The sequence below is a fragment of the Emys orbicularis genome, chromosome 4, assembly GCF_028017835.1.
Source record: "Emys orbicularis isolate rEmyOrb1 chromosome 4, rEmyOrb1.hap1, whole genome shotgun sequence".
NCBI lineage: Eukaryota > Metazoa > Chordata > Testudines > Emydidae > Emys > Emys orbicularis.
The window spans coordinates 46,456,167-46,480,503 of record NC_088686.1 but is presented as its reverse complement, the minus strand read 5'-3'; the positions used below and the strand labels follow the sequence as shown (position 1 = coordinate 46,480,503).

Here is a 24,337-nt window from a genome sequence, read left to right as displayed (position 1 = left end):
CTGACTATGCAACCTGAAACATTGCAACCTGTATTTGTTGTGTTGATAGGGTTGGAACTGTTTTTCTGAAATGTGAATTAATGAAATATCATGGTAGGTCAACAAAGCAGGGTTACTCAGCTTTACTAAGGGAGTGACATCGCAATCATTTTGCTTGTAGAAGGACTTGTATGTCACCTCAAACAATGGCTATAAGGAAGGACATGGAGAAATACGATAAACAGTTAGGAAATTACCACTAGCCTTTCTTTTGTGTTTTAATACGTCATCAAAACCTTGCAATATAACTACAGCTTTGATGCACAATTTTAGATTTTGTGAAGACAAACTTCTTTTGAAAATGTTTATTTATTGGGGTTTTTTTAAGAGTTACTGATGAAGGAATTAACTACTGGTGGATGTGTGAGGCATGGCTGGCTGTGTTTTTACTTTGTTCTGGTTTTAGCTGTTTACGTGGACACGTTGCCTCACTTGGTTAACATTAGCAGGCAGCATTCCCAACCTACTCTACGAACTTGTAAAGTCTAAAGTCACCCCCTTCATGGAGCTCAGCTTTATTAACAAACAAAACAAGAAGATACAATTAAAGAGCTGATGAAACCTTGGTTGCTGTGAGGGTTCCTCCGTCATCACCTTAGAAGACCCTCTATCTCTCAGAGCCACTCCCCCTCTCTTATATCTACATAGGGTAACTAGACACATGCCTCAGTGAATCAGCCAAACCCACTTATCTCTTTCCCAGCTGTATTAACACTGGCTAACGTGGTGAAGTGCTTCAGATAAACACTGCCAGCCCGTTACAGTTAATTGTTGAAATCTTGGCCTAATTTAAGTCAATGGCAAAACTCCTAGAACACTCCTAACCAAAAGAAGGCTGAGGGGAGATATGATTGCTCTCTATAAATATATCAGAGGGATAAATACCAGGGAGGGAGAGGAATTATTTAAGCTCAGTACCAATGTGGACACAAGAACAAATGGATATAAACTGGCCATCAGGAAGTTTAGACTTGAAATTAGACAAAGGTTTCTAACCATCAGAGGAGTGAAGTTCTGGAACAGCCTTCCAAGATGAGCTGTGGGGGCAAAAGACATATCTGGCTTCAAGACTAAGCTTGATAAGTTTATGGAGGGGATGGTATGATGGGATAGCCTAATTTTGGCAATTAATTGATCTTTGACTATTAGCGGTAAATATGCCCAATGGCCTGTGATGGGATGTTAGATGGGGTGGGATCTGAGTTACTGCAGAGAATTCTTTCCTGGGTGTCTGGCTGGTGAGTCTTGCCCACATGCTCAGGGTTTAGCTGATTGCCATATTTGGGGTTGGGAAGGAATTTTCCTCCAGGGAAGATTGGCAGAGGCCCTGGGGGTTTTTCACCTTCCTCTGCAGCATGAGGCACGGGTCACTTGCTGGAGGATTCTCTGCACCTTGAAGTCTTTAAACCATGATTTGAGGACTTCAGTAGCTCAGACATAGGTTAGGGGTTTGTTACAGGAGTGGGTGGGTGAGATTCTGTGGCCCGCGTTGTGCAGGAGATCAGACGATCATAATGGTCTCTTCTGACCTTAAAGTCTCTGATTCTATAATTCTATTGATTTCTGTGGGCTCAGGATTTCACCCACTATATTTCATTTAGCTATGTTGCCACTGGAAAAAATTGCTCTATATACCTTTTAAATGACAATTGCACTAGAATTGCTATTAATTGACAAAATTTGCAGTAATGTAATTCTCTTTTTTGGTTAGTTTTTATTGTGTGGAAAATCTTTTCCCTTCCCCTCCCACCACCATGCACAATCCAAACTAAGGGCAGGTCTACACTACCACTTAAGTCAATTTAATTACGTCGCCCAGAGTGTGAAAAAGATACCCCCTGAGAAGTTACAGCAACGTAAGCACTATCCGCACCAGCCCTATGTCAGTGGGAGATGCTCTTCTGCCAATATAGCTTCCGCCTCTCATGGAGGTGGAATAATTATGCCGAAGGGAGAGCGCACTCCTGTCGGCATAGAGTGTCCTCACCAGACGCCCTACAGCAGCTGCGCCGATGTAGCGCTTCTAGTGTAGACCTGCCCTCAGTTATCATCATGAATTCAGAAATTGTGAAACAGCAGCAGAAAATAATTTGTACCAACCTTACGGGAGAGAAAGTTGGTGGTGAGAGGAGAGGAAAAGGAGCGTAGTAAAGAGATCCATATCCAGTGTACTGGCTGGGACAGAAAACTAATGTTAGGCTGGGATTTTCAAAGAAGCCTTTGAAAGTCCCAACCTTGGTCATTACTTGGACAGTGCTTATGAGTTTAAAAAAACGCATTCAGATTCTGATACAAAAATAAAATAGCTTGGCAAGTATTTCATGCTTACATCAAGTTTTTGACAGTAGTAGTGTTCTTAAAATATGAGACTCATACTGTGAAGGTAAAATTTTTCACAGCTCTAGAGCACTGTAAGTTGTGAGACAAGTGCTTTGAGATCCCTGAATTTGAAGCGGGATATTATTTTGTTATTAAAAATCCAGTAGATAATTAAGGAACATTTGTTTTTGTGTTTATATATGAATGTATTGGAAAAAGATTGGTCGGTGAATTTTGCTATATGAATGTTTAAAATATTATAGAAAAGTCACCCAGTTATATTGCTATGTTTTATGCAAATTGTGAACTCTTTTGGAGGTTCTTCCTATCTTTCTCTGTTTTTAAAAATAAAAAAGGAAAAGTCCCACCTTTTTCTCAATCTATTATCTGCTGTTTGAGTTCCATATCACTTACAGTTATACCTGTTTTGCAGCTTTATATGTTTGTCAGTCTCTCTCTCTGTCTCAGAAAAAAAAAAAGTAGCAATGGAACTATAGTACAGTAAAACTTTTTTTCTTTTAGTCTGTTCAAGTACTTAATATTATGTATTAAAGTTTGTGCAGTTCTCTAGAATACTCAGACGTGGTATAGAGGATGAACATAATGAAGTGGAGAGCATTATTTAAAATGTCCTAAATTTACTTGAAAAAATTATAATTACTGAATAAATGTGCAACAGTTCAAACAGCAAAATTGAAGAAAACAAAACATCCAATAGGATGCCAGGCTGGAGTTAAAGTTTAATTTAACATTACTTATTTCCTCTTACTTAAGTGGTCTTTTCACTAATTAAGTGCCAGTGGGGGTTATTTCTAGCACTGAGAAAAGTATTTTCCATTTCTTTAAAAGCTTGCTGTAGAGTCCCCTTTTTAGATGTTAGTTATTTTTCTTTCTTGCATGTCATCCATTAAAGATTAGCTGAGGAAGGTTGGAGCATGGAGAGATTATGAATGACAGAACAACTCCTGTGGAATAATAATCAGTTTTTGGTATTTAATGCTGTTTGACTTTTGCAGACACATTTCTTATTAACCTTTGGTACAAAGAGAAATCCAGGTTCCTGATAACTCATGGAGAAGATGAATTCAAGATCCTCTTCCAATTAAACTGAAATAAGGCCAATATTGGGCTTTAGCCAAAAGAACTCACTAGTTCCCAACCCTTGTGTTTATAAACCTAAATACGTATGACATTCTACGTTTTTAAAAAGTATGTAATGCATATACTTTCACTAATTATTCAGCTCTCTGTGTATAATTATTCACTGTGTATACAGTATACATAATTATTTCTTGGTTTTCTTGTCATTAATGTTGCATTATGCAAACCCACTTTCTAAATGTTTTATCAAAATGTGTCTTTATAAATAGTAAAATCTTTAAAAAGACAATAGTGTGGGAGTTATGAGGATGGGAAAGTACACTGAGCTGTTGAAAGAACAGACAATGTAGATTTTTCTTTGCAACTCTGATGAAGAACCGTTGGCAACATCATGAATGTTTCACTTTAAAGTTTACTTTGAAATGATCAGAAATGTCAATAGTACAAAAACAATATAGAGGTCACAACTATCTAAAGTATAAAATTTGATTGGATGGAACAAGTTCAGTATTTTAGTTATTAAGCCATGTACAGTTTTGCTTTTATGTAAAAATAAATCCAGCATTTATTTCAGATAAGGCCCTGTTAGTGAGTTTTTGCTCCATGATGCCAAGTAAACCGTAAATACAAGAGCTGTTTTTCCTTTATACACAAAAGAAAGGACTTCAAATCATCTTCTTTTTAAGGAATAGCATGGACTAAACCCGCTATAGCTGTTGAAGTATAACACACAAACATGACCATAATGTGCTTTACATTTGTATACGTACCCATGTTACTTACCAATCCTTTTTCCATTAAAATAATTAAATAAAGCTATTCAGGAATCAACAGTTATTCACAGAAAAAGGCTGAACAAGATTGCTGTGCAGTTTTTGAAGTCAGCTGTGTGGAATTCAGTATGTTGAAAGCAGAGGGGTTAAAGTTGTACAAGGATTAGCTTTCACAAGAGCCAGGTTAGGCAAGTCCTGTGGAGAGTCGGTATCTAAACCCACAAAAATTCTTTTTCTTTTTTCACTGAATTGGATCTGAGTACACAGTGAAACCACAGTACAGAGCCACATTTGATAACTGCCAACTAAACCGTTTTAGCCATTTAGTTAAATCAGTGTGTTTACAGCATTGGAAATTTAGGAGCAGATGAATACAACAAACTAAATACATATAGCAAACACAAAGCAATAAAAGTGTCAGTGCATCTATCTGTGTTTGTACAGATTGCTTTATCTACAGAGTCACATTTATATGTAAATAGCGTGTAGTCGGTAACTCCTAGTATAGACCAGTCAAAAATGCTTTGCAATTTTTGTTCATCAGCAATGTGCTTCTAATTTTTAGTTACATGACAAAATTTAAAATAAATGAATGGTCATTTTCAAAATCGCAATGAAGAACCTGGTCAGGTGTCCGTTTCATAGCAGAACATTACTCATCATTTAGAAAAAAAAGAAGTAGTAGTAAGACATGGGAGTTTTGCCATTGAGTTCAGTGAGAGCAGAACAGGGCCTTTACGTTTAGAACGTTTCCAGGGATTATCAGCATTTTGCAATGTGTGTGTGGAGGCAGATTAATAGTACATTTTAATGACATTCACAGTAATGTAATTACTCTGTTTCAGCTTATTTGACTATTATAAGTTCAATTTCTAAAATAAGAACTGGGTGTTAATGACTAGACCCAAACTTGAAAAAAGTCTGTCAGTTTATTTTGATTTCTAAAATAAATGAATAAAGAAAAGATGTTTTTTAATGGAAATTGAGTTTTGGCAGGTGTTTTTAAACAAATATCAATAGTACTGGCCTATCTAGAAATGGCATAGACAGGTTCCAAAGTCTTCTCTGCCCAGAAGGACAGGGCACCCCAATGCTGAAGGAGGCTGCAAAGGTGAAAAGGAAGGTGGTTCTTAGTGAACCTCTTCCCTGTTTTTCTCCTTTCTTTCCCCACGCTTGCCCTCCTTCCAAAAACAAGCGCAAACAAAAAAAACCCAAACCATTTACACCTATTCCACGGGATAAATTTCAGCTGACAGATCCTTCATAGAAACAACTAAGCAGAATAAACAAGAGACCCATTACAGAATTCTTACATTCAAAGTATGACTTTACCAAGTGTGGTGTTTCTTGTATTTTACTTTCACTTTAATATATGTTCGGTGGGGAGGGGGAAATAGAAAATACGTCATTTACTTTGTTTTCCCACAAACTAAATCTTAACTCTCTATAGAGCTATATGAAGTATTAGTCAAATCATATAGTAAAAAAGATTTAGAAATATTTTATTTTCAGTTCTGAAAAATTTTAACTAAGGAAATTCCAAGCATTTCTTCATAAAAATGAACCGTTACCCCCAGCATTGACCACAACATTAAAAATACATACTATGCATAACCATTACAAGTACTGTGATAATTCCAAAACCAACTCTAAAGAAAAGCCCAGGTCATGCAGAGTTCAACAACCACTAATCTTGAATACTAAATCCAAAACCAAAAGAACCCTCATATCATCCACCAATATATTATTAACAGCAAGTTACTTTTGCCACTCTTATTCCATGAAAATGCCCAATAAACAATCACAACTAGAGTTAGTAACAAAATACTAACAAACAAATAAAACCTTGCAGTACTTCTTAGAGCTTTTGGCTTTTGTTCTGAGAGAGACATACACACACACACATATATATACATCTATATGCATAAGGCAGAATTTTATTACTTAGTTTATAAAACACCTTATAAAGTTACAAAATATTGGTATATTTCGTAACAGGGAATTATTCTGAAAGTCAATCCTTACAGTGCTGTAATATTTATTATATCTTCTGAGATAGTACTGTGGATAGTGATCTCATCTTTTTGTTGTAAGGTCTTGCCTTTATTCTGGCTTTTTCATTTTTTGATAGGAATAATGTTAAGTGATTTCTGCTGAGGTAGATGTTTTAAATCCTAACAATTTCTTCTTTCTTGCCTTTCCTATTCAGCTTTTCTATTTACACAGATGACCTCTAGGAAATCAGCAAACAGTCTTCTTTCCTGGGAAACGTACTCCCTCCCTTCCCCCAAAGTTCTGTTGTTTGGAGAATCATGAACTAATGTTTAAACTAGAATGATTTCCAACACGCTCTCTTGCTACTACTGTATTTTAAAGGTAGTTTAAAAAGTGTGGAAGGCAGGTTTGCCAACAGAATCAGGTTTAACTAAGAAAATATGTACACTACTTTGACTCAGTAAACTCATACTTGGTATGGTTCATCTTCTTCATATTTACTTTCACCCATATTAGAAAACAATTAGCTTACTAAACAAATTTGAGTATTTGGGGGAAAAATCTACTTTGAGTCTTTCTCATTTGACTAAGAATTACAGGATATTTGATAAGCTTGTTTAAAAATGGGCATATCCAAATATTATTGTAAACACCCAATGATTTGTTTTACCTGCAATATAAGTATTTTACTTAGTTGGCTTACATAGTAGCTAATAATATTTGTTAATGTAATTTAACTGCTGTGAACCTTTACTGAACAAATATTGAAATTTATACAAGTCAAAGAAAAAGATTCTCTAATGACTTTTGTAAAAGCTTCTGTTTAATAGTTAAGGAGAAAAGTTTATATGACATACCAGAAGCAATTAACAGCAGATTTTACATTTAATAAAAAGAAAGAAGCATATGTATTTGCTTTATTCATTCCATCATAATTTGCATTAGAGCTGTGGGTGTTTAATGAGCAAATTCCAACTAAAATGCTATATTGATTTTCTAAGTGAACTTTGTAATAGCTATCTACCTCACCAAAGCTGTCTGTTTACAGTTGTTTTCTTTACTAAAAACTAAAAATGTTTTAGAGTCGATGGGCTTAGCATAATGATCATTTTGAAATAAAGAGCTCCAGTATAATAGGTTTTTGGTTACAAAGATGAAGATGTTATTAAATTATTCCAGAGCAGATAAAATTTAGCTATTCAATGTAATATATAAATAGATTTCAAGTACACTTTTAGTAAGCATTGGATAACAGTCTGGGGTGTTTTTTTCATTAGGTGAATTTTATCTAACATTGTAGGAATAACCTCTATTAACTCTTGCATGTCCTGAGATATACGTGCTATTGCTAAAAAACAAGTCTTTGTTTTAACTTAATGCCTGAATATACATATTCAGTTCATGTGTCATATTTCAAGGTGGGGGAAATTGTATACAAAATTTTATTCTTGTTGGTCAGCTCTCGAGATAAACAGGGGAGGGTTGGTTGGTACTTCGATGGCAGGCTTCCAAGGAAAACCCAGGAGGGTGGAATTGGTGATTAAGTAGCTGGTTCTCATTTCTTAGAGTCAGGCACTGAATTAGTGTGCTAACATGAAACTATGAGCTATTGTGCTGCTGGAGGTGCCATCTTTTGTAGTGGACATAAGAACCTGATTATGTTTATTCACGATCCCATGACACTTTTCATAAGCATAGATAGGGCTGTCGATCCTGATGTTCCAACCTGGATAACTGCATTCTTTTTATCAAAATATCTCCCATGGTGTTTTATTTGGACTCTCATGCTTCAGATCCTGTCCTAAATATAGCATAAAAATGTTGCACTGTTAAACAGATGTTCTGTTTCACTCCAGAGGTGGCTGCGTTTCAGTGGGTGATGATTTCTTTATAAAGTTTGTAAAGCATTTTGAGATCCTTCCGGTTGAAAGATGCTATATAGAAAAGTAAAGGTGTGGTATTTTTCTGTAACAGAATGCTAAATTATATAATAATACTCTCTTTTTCGGTTCACTCTTTTGGTCCTTATTTATAGAGCTGTTTTCGATAAAGGAAGGTGATAAGTATAAGCCACTTAGATATGTGTCAGTGCTCACTAATGACATAATGCTTCCCAGAATTCTCCAGTGGACATGGGTAGCATGGCCACCGCAACAGCATATGAGGGTTCAGTGTGCCTTGCCCCTGGAGTGGGTGTGGCCATGGCTACTCTTGGCCATCCTTGGGGTGACTAGTGTCATTCAGTCCTAGTCCCCATAGGATCACAAGGACTGAGATTAGCTCAACCCCTCCATTGGAGTTGGGGGGAGGGAAGGCATACCTTGTCCCCTGCTCCACACTCCTTGCACATTCATGCAGGGATAGCTCTAGGGAAAATCCTTTTTTGCTTATTTATCTTCAAATATGAGCTTGATACTGGGTGGGAGATAATCATATTTTTTTGCAGTTGGGTGTTTCTTTTCGTTATTAACTTTGAAGAATTAGTCTTATGCTCCAGTCCTACAGCTCTCCTGAACTCAGTAGGGCTCTATGCAGCTGCAGACGTCTGCCTTTGCCAAGTATCAGAGGGGTAGCTGTGTTAGTCTGAATCTGTAAAAAGCAACAGAGGGTCCTGTGGCACCTTTAAGACTAACAGAAGTATTGGGAGCATAAGCTTTCGTGGGTAAGAACCTCACTTCTTCAGATGCAAGTAATGGAAATCTCCAGAGGCAGGTATAAATCAGTATGGAGATAACGAGGTTAGTTAGATCAGACCCTACGCCACCAGCACTCCCAGCTATCTCCGTGACACCACAGATTTCCTGAGAAAACTACAATGCATTGGTGACCTCCCAGAAAACACCATCCTAGCCACCATGGATGTAGAGGCTCTCTACACAAACATCCCACACACAGATGGAATACAAGCTGTCAGGAACAGTATCCCTGATGATGACACAGCACAACTTATTGCTGAGCTCTGTGATTTTATCCTCACGCACAATTATTTCAAATTTGGTGACAATATATACCTCCAGACCAGTGGCACCGCTATGGGCACCCGCATGGCCCCACAATATGCCAACATTTTTATGGCTGACCTGGAACAACGCTTCCTCAGCTCTCGTCCACTCACGCCCCTTCTCTACCTACGCTACATTGATGACATCTTCATCATCTGGACCCATGGGAAGGAGACCCTGGAAGAATTCCACCATGATTTCAACAGCTTCCACCCCACCATCAACCTCAGCCTGGACCAATCTACACGGGAGATCCACTTCCTAGACACCACCGTACAAATAAGCGATGGCCACGTTAACACCACCCTATACCGAAAACCCACCGACCGCTACGCCTACCTTCATGCCTCCAGCTTCCACCCCGGACACACCACACGATCCATCGTCTATAGCCAAGCACTGAGGTACAATTGCATCTGCTCCAACCCCTCAGACAGAGACCAACACCTACAAGATTTTCACCAAGCATTCTCAAAACTACGATACCCACACAAGGAAATAAAGAAACAAATCAACAGAGCCAGACGTGTACCCAGAAGCCTCCTGCTACAAGACAGGCCCAAAAAAGAAACCAACAGAACTCCACTGGCCATCACCTACAGTCCTCAGCTTAAACCTCTCCAACGCATCATCAGTGATCTACAACCCATCCTGGACAATGATCCCTCACTTTCACAGACCTTGGGAGGCAGGCCAGTCCTCGCCCACAGACAACCCGCCAACCTTAAGCATATTCTCACCAGCAACCACGCACCGCACCATAACAACTCTAACTCAGGAGCCAACCCATGCAACAAACCTCGATGCCAACTCTGCCCACATATCTACACCAGCAACACCATCACAGGACCTAACCAGATCAGCTACAACATCACCGACTCATTCACCTGCACGTCCACCAATGTTATATATGCCATCATGTGCCAGCAATGCCCCTCTGCTATGTACATTGGCCAAACTGGACAGTCACTACGCAAGAGGATAAATGGACACAAGTCAGATATCAGGAATGGCAATATACAAAAACCTGTAGGAGAACACTTCAACCTCCCTGGCCACACAATAGCAGATGTAAAGGTAGCCATCTTACAGCAAAAAAACTTCAGGACCAGATTCCAAAGAGAAACTGCTGAGCTCCAGTTCATTTGCAAATTTGACACCATCAGATCAGGATTAAACAAAGACTGTGAATGGCTATCCAACTACAGAAGCAGTTTCTCCTCCCTTGGTGTTCACACCTCAACTGCTAGCAGAGCACCTCACCCTCCCTGATTGAACTAACCTCGTTATCTCCATACTGATTTATATCTGCCTCTGGAGATTTCCATTACTTGCATCTGAAGAAGTGAGGTTCTTACCCACGAAAGCTTATGTTCCCAATACTTCTGTTAGTCTTAAAGGTGCCACAGGACCCTCTGTTGCCTTTGCCAAGTAGCTTGTAGGAGTGGGACTGTACTTCTATACATGACATATCAATAACTCTTTAAAATGTTGACTATTGCTGTGAAAATAAATTTCTCAGCCCATTTAGCTACTGTAATAATTGCACCCTGTATGAAATGAAAGGATTTTTAAAAAGAAATATTGATATAATTTTAGAACTTTTTACATGTACAAAATGGTCAGATACTAAAATACTAAAAATGGTCAGATACTGTCAGAAATGAATGTACATGTTGAACATGAAAATATGTATGTAGAATCAGTAGATGATCTGGCCAGCAGAGGAATCTGGCAGATGGCAGATAAGGCTTCTACAACCGGCCAAGTGAGTTCAGCAAGAACTCTGCTGATTTCAAGGATTTACCTTGTAACACATTTTTTTCCGGTTTCTGAGGGTGCCTGCTGCTAAGAGTCCATCTCTGTTTTAGCTTGGATAGGCTAGCCAGCCTTATACATGCTTTTTCTTTGACTTTCCAAATAACTTTTCTTTTAATAAGAAAAAGTTAAAACGTTGTATTACTTTAAAAAAGCACTGTTGTGACAGATTTGGAGTTGCTTTGTAATAATTTATTAATACTGTATGTTGACATGGTTATTGGGATGTTTACTGTATGAATATATTGGTTTAGTTTAATAGGGATCTGAAAGGGAAAAAATGGTTCAAGATAAGCCACATCTACACAAACATTTGAGGATTGTTAAGAGACAATACCAGGACAGAAAAAGGCCCAGGAATACTGGAGATGAAAAGAAGTATGACAGTTTAAAAGGGTCTCTCTCTCGGGGGGAGGAGGGACGGGGGAAAGTTCTTTGGAGGAACCTGACTGAAACACATGGACCCTGCTGGCGGGTCTGAAGAAGTTAGGCCTGCCAAGGTTACCATCATGGGATGGTAAGCCTTTAGGTAAGATAGGCATGCGGATTCTGTTTGTTGTTTTAAAATCTTTTTTATATAAATGCTTTGTTCCTACTGTTAAAATAACCAGTATTTTGGTTTAAGAAGTCTATCTGGTCACTATATACCACTGGTCAGAGACCCCCAAAGGGAAGAACAGCAGATGCTGAAGCCAATCAGACTGCTGAGTTAGCACAGTTGATACACAGGATACTGTGGGCCAGGGCCTGGGCTAAAAGTGGGAGAATTGTGGAATTCCACTCCAGGATAAACAGACACATTATGGTACAGACAGATAATACTTACCATGTCAAACTAACCAACCTGTATATCCCAGATCTATCTGGGACATAGCAGTTTTGTTGCAGTTTACCCAGGCACTGCTGAGACACAGAGGCTCTTATGTAGGCCTCTTCAGTTGGCACCATGATGCCATCACAAATTTCAGAAATCTTATGTCCCTTTGGGAACCTGATAGGTGTAAGGACACAGTGCTTATCTGCGCCAGACAGCTGTCCAGATGTCAGAATCATTCTCTGCATGTGCTACTAATTCTTTTATCTCCAGATCATGTGTGTAGTTCTGGAGCTGCATGCTCTGCCCATCCACCTAACTTTATTCCTTGCATAGTAGCAAGGATATCGTCTCACAAAGAGGTAGGTAGCTTCTGGTGTTGTGTCCCTCCCAAACTCTACATCCATCTGCAGCAGAAAAATTCTTTTCCTCTCGCCACCAAACAATATTCAGGTTGAAGATATCTAAATGAGTATTTGATGGATGCGCCAAATCTGGGCAGAATATTCTTGGACAATCAGGTGTGTTTTTTCTTATGACACAAAAATTATTTTCCTGCGAGAAACACAATTTGGCATATCTTCTGTGACCTCTCTAATGTGACTGAGTAGAGGGCTCCTCTTCAACAGTGAACAAGAGGGTAGACCATACCCCGAGAAGCAATTTGTGTAGCTGTCCCCATTCTCCTTCATCCAGCCTATTAGATTGGCCCTCTCGCCCTACCCTCAGAAGCACAAAAATCACATCTTTCTTCCTCCTTTCATCCACTTTCCCGTAATGCTTCTGGTTCTGCTACGGGGTGACAGAAGTATTTCATACCCAGAATTCCTTTCTTTATGATCTGTCAGGATTCATTCTTCCACACCTTCCCCCAGTGAACTACATCTCTCAGCTGCCAAAGCTGCTCGAGGAAGGAGTTAAGGAATCTGCAAGCTAAAGGATATTCACTGTATAGACTACATTTTCATCCAAATGTTTTGATATTCTTGTGGTTAACCCTTCAAATGACATCATTTATTGAACAGTCCTAATGTCACAGTAGGCAGAACTATAGAAAGCGTGGCATTTGTGATACTCTATCTAAGGTGACCAGGGTAGGAGTTTCCCCTATGTCAAGTCTCTGTGTTTTGGGCGTTCTAGATATTCCCTGTTCGAGTAATGCTAGGAAATGAATTGCTGCAGCACTTATAGTGACCAAAAGAGTCATTTTCTGAAAATGGATATCAGCTTCTTCCCCTTGCATTCTTTGATTGGCTAACTGATCAAACCAACACCACCCTCTTGGAAAAACTGACATTAATCTATGGAGACATAAGATCCAACTATGAAGATGTTTGGTCTTTCATGAGAGTATTACAATTGAATCCAGGTAGATTAGGCATCTGATGCTTCTCCCCTTTTTTAGTTTTGCGGTGGGAGGTTGTTAAGGAATCATTTATCTTGTAACACTCAGGAGTATTTATGTATGAATATTTCATGCGGTGATATTGTTAAATCCATAGTCTTGCTGTTTTACTTGTCATTGTATTTGAATATATCTGTATGGATAAAATTAAAACTTCTGAAAAATAACTAAAAAAATGACATTTCATCATGGGGTATTTTCTCAACAAAATTTAGTCATGAGCAACAGTTTGTTTTGGTACTTTTGACTGCAGTGACATTTTATTGCTAGTTTGTCTTTTGAATATTTTCTGTAAATATTTTAAATGTATTTATTTGGTATCAATGATATAAGTACAGTAGTAAGCAAAAAGTGTATTATAAAATACAATTACAATTTTATATAGTGCCATTCCCATGAAGTATGGTAAAGAGCTTTATACTAAATTGGATAGAGCCACTTTAATACAGACATCATAATAATGCACAAAGGTGAAGCAGGAAAAAAGAAACTAAAATAGAAAAAGCAGCAGAGTTGGCTCTAGGTTAAAGTGAACAGGATCTATTGAAGGTGAGTCTTGAAGAAAGGAAATGACTCATCCATGATTCAGAGAATGGGAGGGAATTCCAGATAGAGGGGGAAGTACAAATGCAATAGCCTTTGACTCAGCAGAATCTTGAGAATACTGGAAAACATGCCAGCATTTGGAGGCGTCAGAATTGGGTGCAGGGGAACTATGTGAATTAAAGATTAGTTCATTAGAGTGAAAGGGGCCCACGGAGAACTTTGAAACCCAGGGGAAACAATTTTGATTTGAATTTGGAGATTCAATTCCAGTGCCAATGGTAGAGGATATAGTCCTTCTTCTTGGAATAAAAGTAGTCTCACTGCAGCATCCTGAGTGCCCTGAAGTTGAGAATAGGGATTTAGGATGACTGCAAAGAGAGATCTGCAATATTAGAGAGGGGGAATGATGAAGGTGTGTGAATAAAGATTTTAGCAGAAGCAGGGTTGAGGTAGGGATTCTGACGGTGTACCAGAGATGGTGTTAGCCATGTTGACAAGAGAGATGTAGGAAGAAAAAGTAAGCCCAGTGTGAAGAATGACTTGAAGGTTTCTGTCCTTGGGAGCAAACTAACAGTAAATCTTAGTTTATTGGCACCTAATGCTCAAAGGTCCCTGAATGCTTTAACAGATAATAGAATGATATATTAACAATAAAGTAAAGGCTTGACAGGGAGAGAGGGGTGCTGACCATGTTATCTTTGTAATACCAGAGAGGCACCATGCAAGAGCTAAATTGTGCACCACTTTGGGGCTGGTTAAAGTGTGGTGTTAAAAGCAACTTCAGGAGATCCTTTCTCTTAATCTGATGTCTTGCTGTAAGAGAAGGGGTCTAGTTATATCTGATATGAATGTGAGCATCAGGAATTAGCTTTATATTCAGAGTCACTGTTTCACACAAGGGATGGTTTCCTTGTTCTGTGTGATGAGTTTGAAGGTCAATCTTGAAACCTTGTCCCTTCCTTGTTCCTCTAGGTATGTTAACTAGCAATAGCACTTTGATATTCTCAAAACTGTAAAGCAAAATCTTGTTATGGTATCTTCACATTAGCAAATGTTATGTATAGGAAGTACAGTCAAGACCTGATCCAAAGGACACTGAAGTGAGTGGAAAAACCATTGATTTCAATAGACATTAGATAGGGCCCCATGTGAGGATACAACTAAAGCTGTGCTAAACACGCTGGTCATTTTTGCAGCACTCGTGGAAGAAGTTTATACTGCTCAACGAGAACGTGATGAAGCTGTCATGGCTAGACTTAAGTTAGCCAATGAAGAGCGAGATGAAGCACTTCTTCGAGCCAAGCATTTGGAGCAGTCTCTTAAAGAGTATGTATGTTTTTTCTGCTATGTGTAAAAAGATGACTGTTATTGGAAGCCAAGGGAAACCTAATAGAACTCAAAAGTGAACATGTGGTAAATCTTAACATGAATTTCAGTGTGATAGAATGTAAGAGGACAGCAATAGTCTCAATATTCCAGCTGTATGTGTAGGTTTAAAAAAAAAAAAACATGATCAAACGAGGTCATGTTTTTCTCCCCAGATGGAGAACGAGGTGAATGATTCTGGTTGCAGAAAGAAAGAAAGAAAAAGATCCACTATTGATTTATTCAGAGATAAATCAGGGAAGTGTGACATTTCATACAGGGGTTTCTTCACATGGAGTACAAGGTTGTCAGTCAGAAGTTGCACTCTATAGGAAATCAATTGAATCTTTGAGCCCACTAGACATTTCTTTTAGCAAAATATCTACTAATTACAGTGGAAGTGTGGAAAAAATTATGTGCATTACCCTCCTACTCCTTCTCTTTTATGCAAAAGTCATTCTTAATTTAGGAAGAACTATTTCAATTTCTCATTTCTATTTCTCTTTTCCTTTATTTTTTTTATCCTTTTTGTTCTCTTTTCTCTTTCTCTCTTCCTCTACTGTTTCCTCTCCTCACTTTCTTGCCCACCCCTAATTTTCTCCTTTTCCCTGTTTCCCCAGTACATCCTCTCTAGCTTGCCCTTTATTTCTCATTTGCCCAACAATTTCCACCTTCCTCCCACCCAAATATGCATGCTCTCGTGCACGCACCCACACACACACTCTTAACTACTCCCATTCCAGGATAGACCAGAACCCAGAATGCTGTTTCTTCATAATTATTGTTCTCATCTCCTTCGGTTTTGTTTGTCTCAGACTGGTCTGTCAAGCACAAACTCGTTGGTTACAAGACTAGATCAAATGAAGTAAAAATCTTAAATGAATCCACATGTTCCATAGAATCTCTATGGATAGTAATTCCATGCTCTAATAAGAATATAACAGTAGGGATCTATTATCGACCACCTGACCAGGACAGTGATAGTGACGATGAAATGCTAAGGGAGATTAGAGAGGCTATCAAAATAAAGAACTCAATAGTAGTGAGGGATTTCAATTATCCCCATATTGACTGGATACATGTCACCTCAGGACGAAATGCAGAAACAAAATTTCTCGATACTTTAAATGAAAATGGATACAGGAATCCACAAGGGGAGAGGCAATTCTTGATTTAGTCCTTAGTGGAGCGCAGGGTCTGGTCCAAGAGGTAACTATAACAGGACCGTTTGGAAATAGTGACCATAATATAATAACATTTAACATTTCTGTGGTGGGAAGAACACCTCAACAGCCCAACACTGTAGCATTTAATTTCAGAAAGGGGAACTATGCAAAAATGAGGAGATTAGTTAAACAGAAATTAAAAGGTACAGTGACTAGAGTGAAATCCCTGCAAGCTGAATGGACACTTTTCAAAGACACCATAATAGAGGCCCAACTTAAATGTATACCCCAAATTAAAAAAACACAGTAAAAGAACTAAAAAAGAGCCACCGTGGCTTAACAACCATGTAAAAGAAGCAGTGAGAGATAAAAAGGCATCTTTTAAAAAGTGGAAGTCAGATCCTAGTGAGGTAAATAGAAAGGAGCATAAACAGTGCCAAGAATGTAATAAGAAAAGCCAAAAAGGAGTTTGAAGAACAGCTAGCCAAAAACTCAAAAGGTAATAACAAAATGCTTTTTAAGTGCATCAGAAACAGGAAGCCTGCTAAACAACCAGTGGGGCCCCTGGACGATCGAAATACAAAAGGAGCACTTAAAGACGATAAAGTCATTGCGGAGAAACTAAATGAATTCTTTGCTTCAGTCTTCACGGCTGAGGATGTTAGGGAGATTCCCAAACCCGATCTGTCCTTTGTAGGTGACAAATCTGAGGAATTGTCACAGATTGAAGTGTCACTAGAGGAGATTTTGGAATTAATTGATAAACTTAACAGTAACAAATCACCAGGACCAGATGGCATTCACCCAAGAGTTCTGAAAGAACTCAAATGTGAAATTGTGGAACTATTAACTATGGTTTGTAACCTGTCCTTTAAATCAGCTTCTGTACCCAATGACTGGAAGATAGCTAATATAATGCCAATATTTAAAAAGGGCTCTAGAGGTGATCCCGGCAATTACAGACCGGTAAGTCTAACGTCCGTACCGGGCAAATTAGTTGAAACAATGGTAAAGAATAAAATTGTCAGACACATAAAAGAACATAAATTGTTGGGCAGAAGTCAACATGGTTTCTGTAAAGAGAAATCATGTCTTAATAATCTATTAGAGTTCTTTGAAGGAGTCAACAAACGTGGACAAGGGGGATCCAGTGGACATAGTGTACTTAGATTTCCAGAAAGCCTTTGACAAGGTCCCTCACCAAAGGCTCTTACGTAAATTAAGTTGTCATGGGATAAGAGGGGAGATCCTTTCATGGATTGAGAACTGGTTAAAAGACAGGGAACAAAGGGTAGGAATAAATGGTAAATTTTCAGAATGGAGAGGAGTAACTAGTGGTGTTCCCCAAGGGTCAGTCCTAGGAACAATCCTATTCAACTTATTCATAAATGATCTTGAGAAAGGGGTAAACAGTGAGGTGGCAAAGTTTGCAGATGATACTAAACTGCTCAAGATAGTTAAGACCAAAGCAGACTGTGAAGAACTTCAAAAAGATCTCACAAAACTAAGTGATTGGGCAACAAAATGGCAAATGAAATTTAATGTGGATAAATGGAAAGTAATGCACATTGGAAAACATAACCCCAACTATACATGCAATATGATGGGGGCTAATTTAGCTACAACAAATCAGGAAAGAGATCTTGGAGTCATCATGGATAGTTCTCTGAAGACATCCACGCAGTGTGCAGCAGCAGTCAAAAAAGCAAACAGGATGTTAGGAATCATTCAAAAAGGGATTGAGATTAAAGAGGCTAGGACTTTTCAGCTTGGAAAAGAGGAGACTAAGGGGGGATATGATAGAGGTATATAAAATCATGAGTGGTGAGGAGAAAGTGAATAAGGAAAAGTTATTTACTTGTTCCCATAATATAAGAACTAGGGGCCACCAAATGAAATTAATGGGCAGCAGGTTTAAAACAAATAAAAGAAAGTTCTTCTTCACACAGTGCACAGTCAACCTGTGGAACACCTTGCCTGAGGAGGTTGTGAAGGCTAGGACTATAACAGGGTTTAAAAGAGAACTATATAAATTCATGAAGGTTAAGTTCATTAATGGCTATTAGCTAGGATGGGTAAGGAATGGTGTCCCTAGCCTCTGTCTGTCAGAGGGTGGAGATGGATGGCAGGAGAGAGAGCACTTGATCATTACCTGTTAGGTTCACTCCCTCTGGGACACCTGGCATTGGTCACTGTCGGTAGACAGGATACTGGGCTGGATGGACCTTTGGTCTGACCCAGTATGGCCATTCTTATGTTCTTATGTTATGTTCATATAGATTCCTCTCCCACTACTGCTGACCCCCAGGCTAGACTCCAAAAGCCAGGGTTTTTTTAAGGGTTTCTTAGGGTCCTATATCGCCACTGCCCCTGGGGCCTCTGTCTTTCTGAGAAGACAACCTAGCATCAGAGTATGAGCGCTAGGGTTGGCTGGAAAACAAGACTTCTATTTCATGAAAATGTTCATGGTTTTTAACTTGGTTTTTGGTCGACATAGGAATGAATCAGAACATGAGAGAGGCTGTGATACATTCTTGTCCAATGAATATTTAAATATTTATATAAGATGGAACAGCTCCAACAGGACAAATTGAGAGACTGGATCTAAGGCCTAGCGATTAGGGCACTCACTTGAGATGTGGGAAAGACTGCCAGAGGCAGAACAGGGACTTGAATCTGAGTCTCCTGCATCCCAGGAGAGTGCTGGGGGGGGGGGGGAGGAGGAGGGGGGGAAGAGAGAGAGACCAGAAACTGCATTCTGGACCTGAGGACCCATCCCAACAAAAGTTTTATTGAAACCGATACATTTAGACGAATGGTGTTATATGTGAAGGAAAGCATACAGACAAACATAGTAAAAATCTTAAATGAATCAAACTATTCCATAGAATCTCAATTCCATGCTGGATTAATATGAGTATAGCAGTAGAAAGATACTATCGACCACCTGACCAGGATGGTGACAGCGTTTGGGAAATGCTTAGGGAGATCAGAGAGGCTACAAAAACAGAAAACTCAATCATAATGGGGGATTTCAACTATCCGTATATTGACTGGGTACATGTCACCTCAGGACAGGATGTAGAGATAAAATTTCCAGACACCATTAATGACTGCTTCTTGGAGCAGCTAGACTTGGAACCCACAGGGGAGAAACAATTCTTGAGTTAGTCCTAAGAGGCACACAAGATCTGGTCCAAGAGGTGAGTGTAGCTGAATCGCTTAGTAATAGCAAATATAATGTAATTAAACTTAACCTCCCTGTAGGGTGGAAAATACCAAAGAAACCCACCACAGTAGCATTTAACTTCAAAAAGAGGAACTACACAAAAATGAGGAGGAAATTAAAGGAACAGTCATGAATGAAATCCCTGCAAGCTGTATGGAAACTTCTTTAAAACACCATAATAGAGGTTCAAACTAAAGGCACAACACCATGCTCAGGATGTCCCTGAACCTCGACTGCCAGAAGCTGGGACACGATGGTAGGGGATGGATCCCTCAATAAATTGCCCTGTTCTTTCATTCCCCCGAAGCATCTGGCACTGGCCACTGGCAGAAGATGGGAGAGTGGGATCAGTGGACCATTGGTCTGATGCAGTGTTACCATTCTTACATTGTTATGAATGCAGAGGTCTAGTGTGGGTGGAGAAAGATGCAGGACCCAGATACCCCCCAATACACACTCACTCTTCCTCTCTCTCTCTCTGCAAATGTGCTGCTGCATCTGAAGATGAAACAATAGTTAGCTTCTTATAAGCCATTCCCCTTCCCTCTTTGCTTTTGTTGTGGACTCCAATGGAGCACGCTGCAAGAGCAGCTTGTGTACAGTTCCAAGTGTCAGGCTCAGGCAGCAGCTTTACTCCTTTCATGGCTCTTGTTCAGCCCTGGGTTTCACCAACAGACAACTCTCACAACAGCAGCATAAAGGCTTCTGGTGTGTAGGGTGACCAGATGTCCTGATTTTATAGGAACAGTCCCAATTTTTGGGTCTTTTTTTTATATAGGCTTCTATTACCACACACACCCTGTCCCGATTTTTCACACTTGCTGTCTGGTCACCCTACTGGTGCGAGGGGATATGGGGAAGGGGAACAGAGTACTAGAAAGGAGGAGAGTATGGGGGCATAAGGGAAGAAGAGCCAGCAAAGCACATATAAAAGAGCAATAAGTTAAAAAGGGAAATAAAGAAAAAGTATACAGAAAAGAGAGATAAGAAGGGGGGGGGGAAGCACCTGAGAAAGGAGAAGTGAGAGAAAATAGCCAGAGAGAAAGGAAAGATGACATCTGCTGAACTGGCAGTAGAGAGGTGTTCTAACAGAAAAAGGTTGGGAACCACTGCTCCAGGGAGCTAGAGAGAGCCCTAAGCATGTCTGTTTGTATGAAGCCACTAAAGGGCTCCATGTATCAGGCAGGTAAAGAATATCAAGATGATATATCTGACTCTATTTCCCCACTCTGAGCCCTAGGATTGGTCCTTCTTTGCAGAATGAGAATTGTGTATTGTTCCAAATGTTCACAATTCTGGAAATTGTGCTGCAACTTGAGTTCATCCCCATAATATGTTGTATCACTGAGAACAGACAGTATTTCACAGTAGCAAGTATAGTATCTGTAAGTGTTGTACCACATAAAGTAAATACAATCGATTTTGCATTGTACTTAGTTGCTACTTTTTAAATATTTGACTTTAGTAGGAAACCTCATTAACTGTTTCTTTTCTCTGGGGCAAAATGGATATCTGCCTCTCTGTGGGTATTTTTATTAGCTGAAGCAATAGGCATTTTTTCTTACTCTAATCCCCTAGAGTAAATGTGGTTTCTGTATCAGAGATAACTGGTAGGAAAGACTTAATTAGAAAAACTATTCTCATGAAGCTTCCCTTACAGATTTTTTTCTTGGTGGAGCTGCTGATTTTTACACAGTAAACAACCTGCATTTTTCCAGACAGAAATGCCCCCATTATTGTTCTACATTTGTATTCAACCTCTTGGTACTGAGAGTTGGCAATTTGCATTCATGCTTTGTTGTTTATACTTGATGATTGTATTAGAGAATAAAGCTGAGAAATGCCACTTGCCAATGGGTTAAAATAAAACTAGATCCCTTTGCAATAGTATGGCTGCCTTTAATGTGTGCTGTTAGTCAATTGAGTTTTACAAGTTTCTTAAGTATCACTGCCCATAACTCTGGCCCAAAATCAGATCTAGGAGATAGCCTTATCCACAAAGGGTAATAATACTCATTTTTCCTTCTAGTTGGCTGGGTTCTACTGTTGACCCCACCCTGTTAGCAGTGTTGGAAATGCATAGGGAAATGCCAGTTGAACCCTGCTGACTCACAGTAGCAGGTGTAGATCATTTGCCTGCTCTTGAAATGATGATGGCCCCATTAGTCAGAGGAATCTAGGGACTTGGACTGATCTGTTTTAAAGGAGGAACTCTAGGGATAACCAAGCTAGGAGTGAGAGTTCAGGCTGGAGTTTACATTTTGTGTGTAAACTTGTTAATAAGGTCAAATCTCATCAAAGAGGTAAGGTTCAAACCTACTCACCACATATTTACTGTTTTGGGGTATGCTGGGAATACCATCTGCTCAGAACCTCCCAAATAAATGTGTTCCACTATACAGCAGCAATAGAGCATTCCTTTCTGAGTTGCTTCCCTTGATTACAAGAATTCAGGTGGCTTTGTCTGACTATGAACTTGTACAAATTGATCAAAAAGCACAGAGGAAATTCACTAATCACCATACTAGGTAACTGCACTAGTATTAAATGTCAAAGGTCAGATGGCAAGAATGGGTTGATTTCCTAGCCTCGTGTGCATAAGAGGCTATACCATATTTAGGGTCACGAAGACTAGTGCATTCAAAGGCACAGGGTTAGTACACTGTCAATTGCTGTGTGGCAGAGGGATGTTTGAAGGGTGATCTCTGACAACAGCATCACAGTACAAATTACACCTAGTTCTTTGGCAGACACTGGAAGTTTGATGATTACAGTATCTGTTTTTGAAATGTTACATTACAGCCTCTGCCAGAACTGCTTTTTCTTAAGCTACTTAGTATGTGCTGGATCCACCACTTGCTTAAGTATCTATGAACTGGGTGAGGCTGCACTTCTTTAATGTTTAAGCTTATTTTTAACAAGGTGTTAATCTCTGTATTTTGGACCCCCAAATGTTCCGTAAATAATCAGATGTTTAGATATTAATTATAATTAACTTTTTAATTATTATAGAAAAAAGTGTAATTTCCTGTTTAATCACCTCTGTATGCAGAAATTTGTGCTATTACTCATTGCTGTTGCAGAGCACAATTGTAGTTGTTCAGCAAAACTGTTTATTGTTTCTTTACATGTGAGTAAATGTGCCAGCGAAACAAGGAAAGAAAGAGTTCAATATTTTTGTTCCAGAATTAAGGAAGCGCACCACCGGAGGCTTAAATTAACTCCTATATTTTATGATGGGATAAAACAAAATTTCTAAGTGAGGTTTAACTATAATGTTTGTCCTCCTAGGTGGAGGGGAAGAACTACATTTTGTTAAAACAACCCTTTCTTCCCCCCCCCCCCCAACCTACTGTCCCATTTCATTTTGGGGTGCAATAAAGACAACAAGAATATAATTTCAGGTTAAAGTTGTAAGTCCAGAAATAAATAAAATAAGAGCACCAGTGCTTTCTATCACTAGGGAACTTTCTTCATCTAAGCACATATGAACAATTGATCCTTGTAGTCATATATAGCAGTAAACATTAATAACTTAACAGTCTGAAGTCAGTGCTGAAGATATGGAGCATTATTGAAAGATGGAGTCGAGCAGGTGGCACTTTAATATGTTCAGTGTCATGGTTGACTCTAAAGACTAGTAGAATGAAATTACTTGAGGTTCTAAAGATTTAAAAAGCGAACTCATTTTGCTGCACTAAGGAAATGCTACTGATCAGGCTTTCTGTGTCCCTTTTTTCTAGGCTAGAAAATATTAACCCTGAAGAAAATGACATGGTAAGCCATTCTCTGAGGAGATTTCTTGATGTCAGTCTTATATCTTAGAGGCTTAAGTTCAATTGAGTGGGTTTCAAGAACTAAGATGTGGGAAAAAAGAAGAATTGACACACTAATAATGTACATCTTTGCTGCAATATGAAAATTCAATAACTTCACTCAGTCAATTTACAATTCACATGTGCCTATTAATTAAAACCCTATATTAAATAAAATATATTAAAACTTCATGTCTGACTAACATATAATGCTGGTGGTAGACATTACAGGAATTACTGAACAGAATAAACAATGCAGACACAGGGATAGCTATTCAGAAGAATGGAGCTATAATTGTGGATCGAATACACAGGACCAAGGAGCGTAGAAAGAAAATAACAGCTGAGGAAATGAATGCAGTGATTGAAGAACGGGATGCTGCTTTGTCTCAAGTAAGTCCCTACTAGTCTATAAAAACATTCAATGCCAAATTCTCTCTCTCCCTCATCTTTGGGGAAACAAAGTCTTCCATGCATGTTTCCTGTTCACAGTTCGCTTTTTAAAAAGTCCTTCCACATAGAGAACTCCTGAACACTATGCAATTATTGTAGTACCATAGGAATGCTATTTAAAATGGCCTTAACAATGTTTGCAAGCCACTGTTCAAAGAGAAAAGATTATTTTTTTGCATCTAATACTTCTGGTTACAAAAGATGCTTCTCTGTGTTTTCTTTTTTTAAGTATAGCTTCCAAAGTACTAACCTTTATAGAACTGCTAAGAGCTCAGTTGTGCAGCTCATTGTCTGGCTATGCCGAAAGAAGGACAGAAGACATTTGACATGGATTTAATCAGGCTGCAACTTTATTATTAGATATCTGGAACTACCCAGCAGATAAAAGTGTACAGTGCAGGTAACCCCATGTTTATTCTGTAATTACCTGGGGGGCTTTACCAGCTCCCCCTCTTTATCCATCCAGGTCCCTCCAGTAAATCCATTGCTAGGAACTT

The 24,337-nt window shown here is 38.9% G+C and overlaps 1 protein-coding gene across 1 annotated transcript in view; it reads left to right on the top strand.

The window, feature by feature from the left end:
- Positions 1-24,337, top strand: part of MIPOL1 (mirror-image polydactyly 1) — a 276,027-nt gene that overhangs the window by 92,507 nt on the left and 159,183 nt on the right. The window contains exons 7-9 of the mRNA XM_065403050.1: positions 15,009-15,138; positions 23,316-23,349; positions 23,610-23,780. Coding sequence (XP_065259122.1) covers positions 15,009-15,138; positions 23,316-23,349; positions 23,610-23,780 — 335 coding nt within the window. The remainder of the gene's footprint in view (positions 1-15,008; positions 15,139-23,315; positions 23,350-23,609; positions 23,781-24,337) is intronic.